Raw genomic sequence first — 12,218 nt, forward strand, 5'->3', positions numbered from 1 at the left:
TTTAATTTTTAAAATATTTTTTATAATACATATTTAATATTAAATATTTTTATCACATTTTAAAATTATTTAAAATTATTTTTATTCATAACAAAATTTAAATATACTCTTGCTAACCATAAAATTATTTAGGTGCATTTGCCATTTGGTGTGATTTACTTCTATTTTTTTTTCCCGCTCCATAACTAGAATCTGACCGTTGGAAAAGTCTAGAAATGTTATCTTTTTACACGTGTCAAAGCTTAAAGCACCCACGTGTTCATGTCGCTTATGGCGGCGATCCTTCATCCTCCAATGGGAAGCGATCTCTCGGGAACTTTCTCAATATTTTCCCTTTCCTAGTTTCCTTACCTACTTAATTAAAATTAATTAATATTTACCAAAAAAAATAAAATTAATTAATTACTAATTTGTAATTTTTTAATAGTATTTCTTTTTGAATTTAATAATAATAATTTTAAAAATTTTGAAAAATTTACTGTTTAAAATAAAAATAAAACTAATATTATAGAAGTAAACTATTATCTATATATATATTGTCATTTTTTTATAATTTACATCTATAGCTATATTTTTATACCATATATATATAATATAAATATGAGAAGAATTAATACATTTATTATTTTCAAAATTTAAATTAAAAACATTTTTAGTTAACTTATAAAAATTTATTATCTTAACTAATTCTATCTTTATTATTTTTATATATATTTAACAAATTAAAAAAATCAATAGGCACTAATAATTTGTGATAATATTGTAGTGTACTTTTTAATCTATTTGTCTAATTTATATTTTTTATTTTTCTTAATTCGTTTTCTTTTTTCCCAATAAATATTATCGGAGGGAATAAAATGAAAAAGGATTAATCATCATTAATCTCTTAAATTATTGTCTAAGTATAATTAATTAATTAGTTAATCAATTCAACGAGGCCCATGTGCGGTTTATTTATAATATTTATAGAGAAACATTTTTATCGATTTGCGTTGGCACAAACACAATCTCCATAGATTCAATTCTCTTTCTTCTTCGTTTTCCCTCACTTTCCCAGTCAACAAATTTTTCCGGAAAATAAAACAAACAAACAAAGAAGAAAAATCTCCCAGAATCGAAAAACCTTCCTTCCGTGTTCGAACGATTTCAGCGAAGATGTGGAACCAACCGTTCGGAAAAACCGATTTAGAAAGTGGTGGTGGAGCGAGACCACTGTACCCTATGATGCTCGAGAGTCCCGAACTTCGGTGGTCCTTCATTAGGAAGGTCTACATTATAATCGCCTTTCAGCTGCTCGCTACGATCGCTGTTGGCGCCGTTGTCGTCTCCGTCCATCCCATCGCACTCTTCTTCGCCGGCACCGGTGCTGGTTTGGCACTCTACATCGTCCTCATCTTTGTCCCCTTCATCAGTGAGTAGTAGTTCCTAATTAATTAACTAACTTCATTTCTAAATTTAGGGTTCCAATTTTAGGGTTTATGGGGTTTCTTATTTTTTGGGTTCTTTTGGTTTTTTCTTGTTTGATCTGTTCTAACATTTTTTTTTTACTTAATGCAGCGTTGTGTCCTCTTTACTATTATTACCAGAAGCATCCGGTGAATTATTTGCTGTTAGGAATTTTCACTGTTTCGCTTGCTTTCGTTGTTGGATTGACTTGTGCCTTTACTAGCGGTAAAGATTGGATCTTCTTGTCTTCTATTCCTTTCTTTTCATATAATTGTACTAGGAATTAGGATTATTGAACATGTCCATTTTTCAAAATGAACATAATCTTGTCATGTTGGTATCTTTCCCATTGATTTAATTGCTCTAGAAAAATAAAGCTATAATTATAAACAATCAATGGTGGAAATATATACACCAGAGTATCCAGTTCGAATGGTGAGAGTTTAAGACATGAGGAATGCTAGGGGACCATCATCAGAATTTATTGTTTTTATTGTTTTTGGCCATGAGCTAGGCATCAATATTTAGAAGTATGGGATAAAGTATGTTATTGGATTCCTAGACTAATGGAACTAGATTAAAAGAATTGGCTAAGTGATGGCCAAAAAAAATAAATTCTAATGGTCTCCTAGCAAATTTAGTTTACGCCAAGATTTTTGTTTGTTTTGCTTGGTTCTTTTCATTGTAGGTGGGCGATGACTGATGAATTTGGTTCTTTTCATTGTTCAAGTTGAATTATATTTTCTGGTTAGAATTTGCTTATTATGACCTTAATTTCTTCTGACGGGATTAGCTTTTTGGATACAGGGAAAGTGATTCTGGAGTCTGTCATATTGACTACTGTGGTGGTGGTTGCCTTGACTCTCTACACATTCTGGGCTGCAAGGAGAGGCCATGATTTCAACTTCCTTGGTCCCTTCTTGTTCGGCGCCGTGCTCGTTCTTATGGTCTTTGCATTCATTCAGGTAAAACTATGGGAGACTAATTTTGATAATCAAATGCTTCTGTTTTTATAAGACGTTCAAGATACAGGGTCATTAATGGTTTTGATGATGTATCAATCTACTATGAATGGATGTAGAAATTAAATTCATATTATGGTTCTAAAAAATTTGGTTTCTTTTGCATTTTGGAGCTGAGTTCTTATGCGGTGTTCTTTTTCTTTGCAGATTCTCTTCCCACTGGGTAAGCTCTCTGTTATGATCTATGGATGCTTGGCATCAATTATATTCTGTGGCTACATCATATATGACACAGACAACCTTATCAAGAGATACTCGTACGATGAATACATTTGGGCTTCGGTTTCATTATATTTGGATGTCATCAATCTTTTCCTTTCTTTGCTAAGCATTTTCAGAGCTGCTGAGAGCTAAACTCGATGATTTGTTTCATCTGTGCTACTATTTTGTTTACCCATTTCCCTGGCACATGTTTCATGTGTATGGGAAAGGGTATTTTTTGGGGACAAATAGGATTCTTATTTTGGATAATAAATGTGTGGCTTTGGCAAGTTCATTGTATCAAACACATTTGTCAAGACTGAATACTGTTTATAAAATTATGTATTTTACTGAATTGTAAATAAATTCATGATTTGTATTTTGCAATATTTGTGCTCGTTCTTTGCAACTATTTAATTTTTATAAAATAATTAATACTTACTATAAACTGATAGCAATTCAAGTAAATAGTAATTCTAATGCTAAATATAAATGACATCTTTGTATATCCAATATTGAAAAGTTTCAAAAATAGGGCTCAATGGACAATGGCGGTATTATTCAGAGCAAACGAGAGATATTTCTTTGTTGCCAAGCGGTATAGTATGTCTCCTTTTGGCATGTTATTGTCTATTAAAATAACAAGCTTCCTTGTTTGTGTCTATGGATTTCGTATAAGGAAAGAAATCGTGTTCCTTAACGTGTGTGGATTTTTTTTCGGCTAAGAAACCCACTCATTATTCCTTAGTGTCCAAGAATCTAACGTACATATTGCATTTTAATTTTATGCTGACAAATGTTATCTAAAGCCCAAAAAAAGAAGAGAAAAGGAACCGAAGAGTTTATGACGGGAAATTTTAGAAGGGAAATTTTAGAAGGTTAGATTTAATAGTATTTGTATAGTTTTTTAGAGTGTTTGATAATGTTTTAGATTTAATAGTATTTGTATAATTTTTTAGAGTGTTTGAGAATGTTTTAAATGATTTTGGAACGTTCTAGAATGCCTTAAAAAGTTCCGAAATACTTTAAAAGATTTTAGAAGACTCTAAAAAATTGTAGAATATTTTACAAGAGTGTAGATATATAAAGAATAATATAGAACAATTTAAAAGTATTTAGAAAAATATAGTAGGATAGATATTTGTAGAGAAGGTTTTAGATGATCAATCTAGATCATTCATTAGATTTAATTCTAACCATCCATTGAGGAGGTGAATGGCTATAAATAGGGAGTGAGAGTTAGAGTTTGAGTGTGAGTCATTTGTAATAAACATTTAGATAATAAAGTGTTCTTTTCACTAAAATTTCATTTCTCTTGTGTTCTTAGCTTTCGCTGACTTGGTTTTATCTTAAGAGGTTGAGTAAGTTCGAGTGTCGACACGATAATGTTGGAGTGTGTTCAAAGCCACAAGCTGCATTAAAACGTACATTCAATACTTTTTTTTATAACTGAGTTGATTCTAATTTTGACTTTGAGTAAATAATCAAATTAGTAAAGATTAATATGACTAATTTAAAATTTTTAAAAAATAAATTTAATTATAAATTTTTTTAGAGATTAATATAGAAAATAAATAATCTTTTAGAAATTAATTTGACTACTTACTCTTTTAACTTTTCTATAACTTTTCTATAGTTGATTTTGAAGTAAAGCAAGTTTAGTTTTTTTTTTTGTTTTGTCTGAAAAATAACAAAAAGAAAAAGAAAAAAAAGAACACAGCTTAGGGAGCTAAGAGGTCACGCCTAAGAGCTTCGAGGATAGTATTCCCAGGCTCCAAGCACTCAACATACATGGAATTTCCATTAGCACCTTTCCCTTTCTTCTCTCTTAAAACAAAGCTCAAATTGATCTCCCAATCCTGAATAATAGACTCTAATCTTCAGGATCAAATCTGCTTAATCTCCATGCTTGGGAAACAAAATCCTGCATAGCTAGGTAAGCTTCTATGTTATCCATCTGGCAGCAAACTGATTTAAATCCACACTCCCAAGCAAGAACCAAACCTCTCCAAACCGCAAACTCGCATCTATAAACAGCCCAAACAGGCATAGATCCATAACATCCTTTTACTTAAGATCCTTTACAGTCCCAAATGGCACATCTCGGATTTGAATGCCGTAATAGCAGAGCTGAATTTCTTGAACACCTCTCCGAATGATGAAAAACCCTCCGAGTTCCAATGTCACCAAATCCACCAATGCCACCGATTTGAGTTAGGGATCTGAATATCGTTATGAAGGGAAAAGATTAAGATCCTCCAGACATTCCAACACACAATGAGCTGCAGTCTTGGGTTTCCCAACACAGCAGGGACACATCCGAATCTGCTAGGAAGAGCATCATAAATACAAGGCTAAAGGAAGAATTTTATTTTTTCCGGTAAGTGGCCACGCCAAATCCAATTCCAATTAGCTTGCTGATTCCAGTTGACCTTACTCTTTAAAACCCAAATATATCCATCTTTGGTCGTATAACTACCTGACACTGCACTCCTCCAAAACCAGCCAGTGGCATGATCAGGGGAATGATCCGTGAGAATTAGCTTAAAAGTTTCCAAGGTCCACTTAAGTTGACAGCAGAATACTAAATTTTCGCTTCTTTAAAAATCAACTTAAAGGCAAATTGACTTACCCAGTTATCCGTTACATTAGAAACCAAAGTACATTAAACAAAAAGGAAGAGAGACGAGAAGCGGCTCTGTAAACTGAAATCCAAACTTCGCTGGTCTTAAATCTTAATCAATATCATAAAGTGAATAAATTATACTTCGTTTCATCAAAAGTAGTACTAGTTTGTATGTACCTGCATGTTCTGCCAACTAGGAAATGTTTGAATATTCTCCAAACGACTGCTTCGAGTTAGTTTTAGAATAGCTAGCAACTAGCAAGTAGTAATGATATCAAAACGAGCTCTCCCACCAAACACTAAAAGGGTCGAACAAACCCGTAGTTCTAGCGATTTAGATATTCGACAATACATATGTTCATTTGATTTCCTAGAGATGCAAGCTAAATACAAATCTTTTAATTAGAAGCAGCAAGAAAACATCTTAGATGCTGAAATCAAATTCAATTTCTGTTTTGTCTCTCACCACCAATGGATAGAAGTCTAAAAATTCTGTCCACAAAAGCTCCTATCCACCCATCTAACATAGAATGTTCTACTAAAACCTAATAATCTTGAACAGAAATGTACAATAAATATCTGATTCATACAACTTCCAAGTACACTCAAGGTATACCCAAGTTGCAGAAGCTGAGTGATGTCACCGATGAACAATCTAGTTACATGCCCCAGATTCCCCGAGCCATTGCCACTCTGTTATTTGGCCTAGACGTTAGTTCATATAATATCCTTGCAAAAGTATCTGAATATTTGCTTTCCATGAAAAGGATCTCGGCAAAAGCATTCTCATACGCCAGCAACAAGGTTCTATTTTGTGGCTCGGAGACAAGACTCTCCAATATCATTGCAGCTTTCCGGCAAACTTCAGGAACGGGATGCGGTGTCTTTATCACTTTAAGCAATCGATCTATTGCCCTGAGTTTGAGGAAATTTTACCAGTTAGCACTACAATTTATTCACTAGCTTCGTGACCATTTATAGAAAATTACTCTACAATAAATTTATCTGTATATATATTCATTCAAGAATTGGTATTGAAGAAATCACCATCTCTCACTGGCAATCTTCAACCTACAGTCCATATTAACTTCAGCAAGGTTATACAGTGCACCAATAGCAGCTGCTTGTGCATCTAATGCTGGTAAACTGATGAGATCAATTAAACGCTTGTGTATCTGCCATAATCAATCAATTGAATAATTATTATTACTATTATTTGGGTGCATCAAACAAATTAACAAGATTAACATGAATTAAAGATGTTAACCTGTGGAAAGAATGGAAGTAAGAATGGCTCATTGTCAGGATTAATGATCAAACGCCCAAGTAATTCTGCAGCAGCACAATGCCAGGCTTTGACTGTGGATTCCAGCATGCCCATGATGGCCTGAACTGCACGTTTTTCTCTGTAATGCATACAACAGTTCATCAATCAGTAAGAAAAAGGAATATAATGACATGCACGCACAGTAAAATAGATCAAATCACTCACGTTATTTTAATAAAAGATGGCTTGGATGAGCTAAATATTCGAAGGTCCAGAAGTGGAGCCAAGTTAACAATTGTCTCTAGAGCATTTGTGACAAGTTCTTCATCCTCTATAAACATAGTGAACATTTTTGTAACAAAACAGTATACAAATTTTATTGAGAAAAGCAATAGATGAATTGATGATAAAGTCAAACGAACTCAATAATAACAATAACATTAGATCCTTAGGAAACTAAAAACCCGAAGTGTTTTTGTGACACTTCATCAGAAGAAGCGCTATCATAATAAAAGGCCTATCTGCCTTTAATTAGTGCAGAGAAGCATTTTATCTCCCAGTTCGGAATCAAGAACCTTATGTATTGTCTATTTAGATGTCACTTGTCAAAAAGGATAGCTAAGTAATCAACAAGTTCCCATTTACATTAGCCATGACATTCCAAATTATACACAAACAAATATTATGAAAAATAAATAATAATAGTAAAAAGTTGTGTCGCCTTCATCATCAATATCGTAATCACATCCAAGTTCACCCACCACATCTGGGTTTGGGCAAAAGGATTTTCTAAAAAACATTGTAAAAACACAAAAACAGAAGTGATGCTTAATGATGTAAGTACCATCACTGCTAGAACCATATATGGAAAAACAAGCATGTCATATTCTACGAGCATCAAGTCTCACCTACAATATGATCTTCTATACATTGGAAGGCTGTTTCCAAACAATGACGATTTTGGGCCATTATAACTTCATTATCTGGCATGAAAGAGAAGTTTCTGATGATATTTGAAGCAGCTACAGCACACTGCTGTTTTTCTGCTCGCCCTTCATCATCTAAATTAAAGAGACTATCTTCATCAAACCACAACTCTGACAAACGTGACTTTGTCACACCACTCTGCTGTGTTGATTCTGTACCAGTAGTGGCGGATGCTGACCTGCATTAACATAATTGTCCTACAATCATATTCAATTTCACTACCATCCCATCCCCAAAAAGAAAACATATGCTCCAAGGAAAATTAAAACTTGAAAGCAAAGATTATGTTCAAGAACAACAAATTACCCAGGGCGGTGGGGAGTTCCAGTTGAGCCCAATGCCTGATACTCATTCCCAAATCCAGTTACAACAGAATTTGCACCTAAAGATCTGACCCTTGATGGCTTAACTAGTTCTTTTGGGAGTGCTATGTCACGCCAATCATCTATCTGTTTCAATTCATAACACCACAAACTATAAACATAACAAAGAACTGAGGAGCATCAACAAATCTTCTCCAAGGCATTTCTATGAAAAAGGAGATAACACCAAAGCAAGTGGTATAGTAAAACAAGATTGGTAGCACATACAACTTGAAGAAGTGCATCAAGCAAACCCGGAATCTTCGCCAGCGGAGTGGCGTCTTTGCGACTGTCATCCTTCTCTTTAAAGGAGAGCAATGTAAGAGTATTGAGTGCCCAGGTTAGCTCACTCTTAAGACCACTTTGAAGAGCCAAAACAATTCTTTTATTATTTTGATCTGTAAAAGAATACAGAAGTCAACAAACCCTTAATCCCTCACAACATAACTTCCTGTATAAGCGCATTTTGAATTGTAACCCCTTTTTTTTTCACTTCTCAAAAGCAGCGAACTCAGATCAGAAAGGTTTTAATTATAAGATATTTTGAACTAAAAATAAGGTAATCTAAGCACATCTCGAACCTAAAAGAAACCAGAATTTGTTCTACGATAAGAAATCATTAACAGTAATGCTCAATCTTCCTCTAAAATCAAACTAGGGTAAAATAGAAGAAATTTTAGCTGAAAATACAAAGGATGAAGCACACGTAATTTGAAAATCAGAAGAAGCTACGAACGGACCAGCAAAGGAGCTATGGACGTGAAGCGAAGGACCAAGCAGGGTTGACGGAGCCGCCGCCGAATCACCGGCGGCGGCGGCTATTGCTGCTGCCGCGGCACTATTGCTACCGCTGCCGAATGGGCGGCCTCTCTTAGCAGGCGGCGCCGAACCGCCACCGGAAGATCCACCGGACTTTCCCTGTTCCCTCTTCTGCATCACTTTTCTTCCGCCTACGAGGCCGTGGAAAGGTGGCAAAATCGCGGCGGTGCAGGAGATAGGTTCGAAGAGTGGGAGTCGGAGAGGGATGTGATTGGAGATTTGGTTTCGAGTTGGTTCAAGTATTGGTTGGACTAACAATTGGGCCAAGGCCCGTTAATCTGTTACGCAGGCCTAAATATATTTGTGCTAATAGTTAATGAATTTAATTTTGACAATGTATAGCATTTTATATAATCGTGCCGTGATATTTATTTTTTAGATAATTATTTATGTGATCAATATAAAAAATAGTTATTTTTATTAATATAACATTATATAATTAATATATATATAAAATTACTTTACACCGTACATCAAAATTAAATTCATAGTTAATAACATAAAAAGGTTTGCTAGCAAAATAAAAATGGTGTTTTATTACTAAATTATTAAAATTGACCATCAAAGATTACGTATTTATTTTTGGTGCCTTTAAATCGATCAAAAATATTTTTTTAATAAAATAAAATTTTAGTTATTTTTTAGTATGTTTGGTAAATTTTTAATATTAAAAATATTTAAAAATATTTTTTTGAGAAGTTATAATTTATATTTTTTTAATTTTTTTTTAAAAAATATTTTTTATATAAAAAATTAATAAAAATATACTTTTATCTTATTTTATCCAAATTCAATTGATAAATAAAAAAAAATTTTTACATGAAATTATAAACATAAAATTAATTTTATTTTTATAAAAGATTTTTTTAAAAAATATTATTTAAAAAAATATTTTTTGAGAATGATATCCCAAACAAGTCTTATAATACTAATTAAAACTAACTTATAAATTAAATTAGATAATTTAGTGGTTAGTTTACTAATTCACTTAAATAAGTATCACAAAATCTTTAATTAGAATTTTGATCTGTAGGGCATTAGTTATTAACTTGATAAATAAATCTCTTCCATTTTTAAATTTACTAGAAAACTTTTATCGAAAATCCAAAACTTTAACTTTTAATGCTTTTGTAGTAATTTTTTTTAAGTCTAAAAATTATATTATATATGATCCTTGTTAAGAGCTCTGGTTAGGAAGATCCAATTCGATAAAATATTTTGTGCACATTTTGTATATATTAATAAAATTATGAAAAAATAAAAAAAATTATTGTTGTTGTTTTATGAAAAATAATACTATCTATTTATATTAATTATTAAATTAATTTTAAATTTTAAAATAAAATAAAATAATTAAAATCTTTAAATAATTCTTTCAAAAAAAGATAAGTATAACTATTAAAAAAAGATAAACAAAATAAATTTTACTTAAAAAAAAATAAGATAATAAATAAAAATAAAATAAAAACACAGACACCACTATATATGATCTTTCTTCGTCACTTGTTTTTGTTTCCTTTCATTCACTTCTTACTGATCAGAAGAAGATGGCGAAGGAACAATTGCAAGTGCTGAACGCATTGGATGTTGCAAAGACACAATGGTACCACTTCACGGCCATTGTGATAGCTGGGATGGGTTTCTTTACCGATGCCTATGACCTCTTCTGCATCTCCCTTGTCACCAAGCTCCTTGGCCGCTTGTACTACTACGATGGCTCCGATAACCCCGGGTCTCTTCCGTCCAACGTCTCCTCTGCCATCAATGGCGTTGCATTCTGCGGCACCCTGGCCGGCCAACTATTCTTCGGTTGGCTGGGCGACAAGATGGGAAGGAAGCGTGTCTACGGAATGACACTCATGCTCATGGTTATTTGTTCCCTTGCCTCCGGCCTCTCCTTTGGAAAAGACCCTAAATCTGTTATGGTCACTCTTTGCCTCTTTAGGTTCTGGCTTGGGTTTGGGATCGGCGGCGACTATCCTCTCTCTGCAACCATTATGTCTGAGTACGCCAACAAGAAGACACGTGGAGCATTCATCGCGGCGGTCTTTGCCATGCAAGGATTTGGAATCCTTGCAGGTGGCATGGTTGCGATCATAGTTTCGTCCATTTTCAAGGGACTCCACCCTGCTCCGGCGTTTCAGTTGGACCACGTGGGGTCCACCGTGCCAGAAGCCGATTACGTTTGGAGGATAATCTTGATGTTTGGCGCGCTTCCCGCTCTTGCGACGTACTATTGGAGGATGAAGATGCCGGAGACAGCAAGGTACACGGCCTTGGTGGCGAAGAACGCAAAGCAAGCAGCTTCGGACATGTCCAAGGTTCTTGAGGTTGTGATTGAAGCAGAGGAAGAGAAGATTGAGCAGCAAGAAACAGGAGGAGGCAACGATTTTGGATTGTTCTCGAGAGAGTTTGTTAAGCGGCATGGGCTTCACCTTGTTGGAACCGCCACAACTTGGTTCCTCTTGGATATTGCTTACTACAGCCAGAATCTGTTCCAAAAAGATATCTTCACTGCCATCGGTTGGATCCCACCCGCGAAGACAATGAACGCAATTGATGAGGTTTACAAGATTGCCAGAGCACAGACTTTGATTGCACTTTGCAGCACTGTTCCAGGTTATTGGTTCACAGTGGCACTCATTGATAGGGTGGGGAGGTTTTCCATTCAGTTGATGGGGTTCTTCTTCATGACAGTTTTCATGTTTGCATTGGCAATACCTTATCATCATTGGACTTTGGAGGGAAACCAAATTGGCTTTGTTGTCATGTATTCATTGACGTTCTTCTTCGCCAACTTTGGACCCAATGCCACCACTTTTGTGGTCCCTGCCGAGATCTTCCCTGCTAGGCTCAGATCAACATGTCATGGCATCTCAGCAGCTGCAGGCAAAGCTGGAGCCATGGTTGGTGCTTTTGGATTTGTTTACGCTGAGAACGGAATTGGCATCAGGAACACCCTTATCATCATGGCTGTCGTTAACGTCTGTGGCTTCTTCTTCACATTCTTGGTTCCTGAATCCAAAGGAAAATCTCTAGAAGAAATGTCTGGTGAGACTGAGGAGGACCAACAAGCTGAAGCTGTGGATAATAATGTTGTTTAAGCTTTAATTAATTAATAATTATGAATCTTGTAAATCCATGGTTGATTAGCTTTTACTATGTGATTTTAAGACGGTGCTATAGTACATCATGGAGTCTTAGTTTTAAGAAAAAGTATAGGTAGATAATAAAAATATTAAATAATGTGAATAATAAATATATTGAATGTTTATTTCACTAAATATATGAATGGTTATTTTAATATTATGATTTAAGTGAATAATTTAGAGATATAATATATTTTTATTTGATTGGTGTTTATTCAATAACGGTGTTTTTAATAATAATGTTGTTTAAGCTTTAATTAATAATTATGAATCTCTTTTTCTCCTTTATAAATGAAACCATTTACCAATTTATTACTGTTTTTTAGAGGTGTACATTTA

At 34.1% G+C, this 12,218-nt stretch overlaps 3 protein-coding genes across 3 annotated transcripts; 2 read left to right on the forward strand and 1 right to left on the reverse strand.

The window, feature by feature from the left end:
• The first annotated feature begins 923 nt into the window (after positions 1 to 923).
• LOC112737298 (protein LIFEGUARD 2) lies at positions 924 to 3,056 on the forward strand. Its single transcript, XM_025787138.2, has 4 exons — positions 924 to 1,411; positions 1,558 to 1,671; positions 2,254 to 2,411; positions 2,616 to 3,056. Exons 1-4 carry the CDS (start codon positions 1,156 to 1,158, stop codon positions 2,820 to 2,822), a joined length of 735 nt encoding a protein of 244 aa, XP_025642923.1. The 5' UTR covers positions 924 to 1,155; the 3' UTR covers positions 2,823 to 3,056.
• Positions 3,057 to 5,590: 2,534 nt separating this feature from the next.
• Positions 5,591 to 8,990, reverse strand: LOC112737305 (armadillo repeat-containing protein LFR). Its single transcript, XM_025787150.3, has 8 exons — positions 8,652 to 8,990; positions 8,140 to 8,309; positions 7,856 to 7,998; positions 7,471 to 7,727; positions 6,788 to 6,893; positions 6,563 to 6,701; positions 6,343 to 6,470; positions 5,591 to 6,210 (listed from the first exon to the last, which is right to left on the reverse strand). Exons 1-8 carry the CDS (start codon positions 8,845 to 8,847, stop codon positions 5,955 to 5,957), a joined length of 1,395 nt encoding a protein of 464 aa, XP_025642935.1. The 5' UTR covers positions 8,848 to 8,990; the 3' UTR covers positions 5,591 to 5,954.
• Positions 8,991 to 10,277: 1,287 nt separating this feature from the next.
• LOC112721599 (low affinity inorganic phosphate transporter 1-like) lies at positions 10,278 to 11,834 on the forward strand. Its single transcript, XM_025772648.1, has one exon. The coding sequence runs from the start codon at positions 10,278 to 10,280 to the stop codon at positions 11,832 to 11,834; it is 1,557 nt and encodes a 518-aa protein (XP_025628433.1).
• Positions 11,835 to 12,218: the final 384 nt, after the last annotated feature.

Source organism: Arachis hypogaea, chromosome 2 (genome assembly GCF_003086295.3).
Source record: "Arachis hypogaea cultivar Tifrunner chromosome 2, arahy.Tifrunner.gnm2.J5K5, whole genome shotgun sequence".
In the NCBI taxonomy this organism is placed as follows: domain Eukaryota; kingdom Viridiplantae; phylum Streptophyta; class Magnoliopsida; order Fabales; family Fabaceae; genus Arachis; species Arachis hypogaea.

What these genes read in the sequence shown, in the direction of transcription:
- LOC112737298 (XM_025787138.2), top strand. Translation starts at nt 1,156, where the DNA reads ATGTGGAACCAACCGTTCGGAAAAACCGATTTAGAAAGTGGTGGTGGA. An exon ending in CATCTTTGTCCCCTTCATCA is followed by an intron (nt 1,412 to 1,557) that starts GTGAGTAGTAGT and finishes TACTTAATGCAG; the next exon opens with CGTTGTGTCCTCTTTACTAT. An exon ending in TGGTCTTTGCATTCATTCAG is followed by an intron (nt 2,412 to 2,615) that starts GTAAAACTATGG and finishes TTTTCTTTGCAG; the next exon opens with ATTCTCTTCCCACTGGGTAA.
- LOC112721599 (XM_025772648.1), top strand. Translation starts at nt 10,278, where the DNA reads ATGGCGAAGGAACAATTGCAAGTGCTGAACGCATTGGATGTTGCAAAG.
- LOC112737305 (XM_025787150.3), bottom strand. Translation starts at nt 8,847, where the DNA reads ATGCAGAAGAGGGAACAGGGAAAGTCCGGTGGATCTTCCGGTGGCGGT. An exon ending in CGTCCATAGCTCCTTTGCTG is followed by an intron (nt 8,310 to 8,651) that starts GTCCGTTCGTAG and finishes ATTCTTTTACAG; the next exon opens with ATCAAAATAATAAAAGAATT. An exon ending in GGAACTCCCCACCGCCCTGG is followed by an intron (nt 7,728 to 7,855) that starts GTAATTTGTTGT and finishes ATGTTAATGCAG; the next exon opens with GTCAGCATCCGCCACTACTG.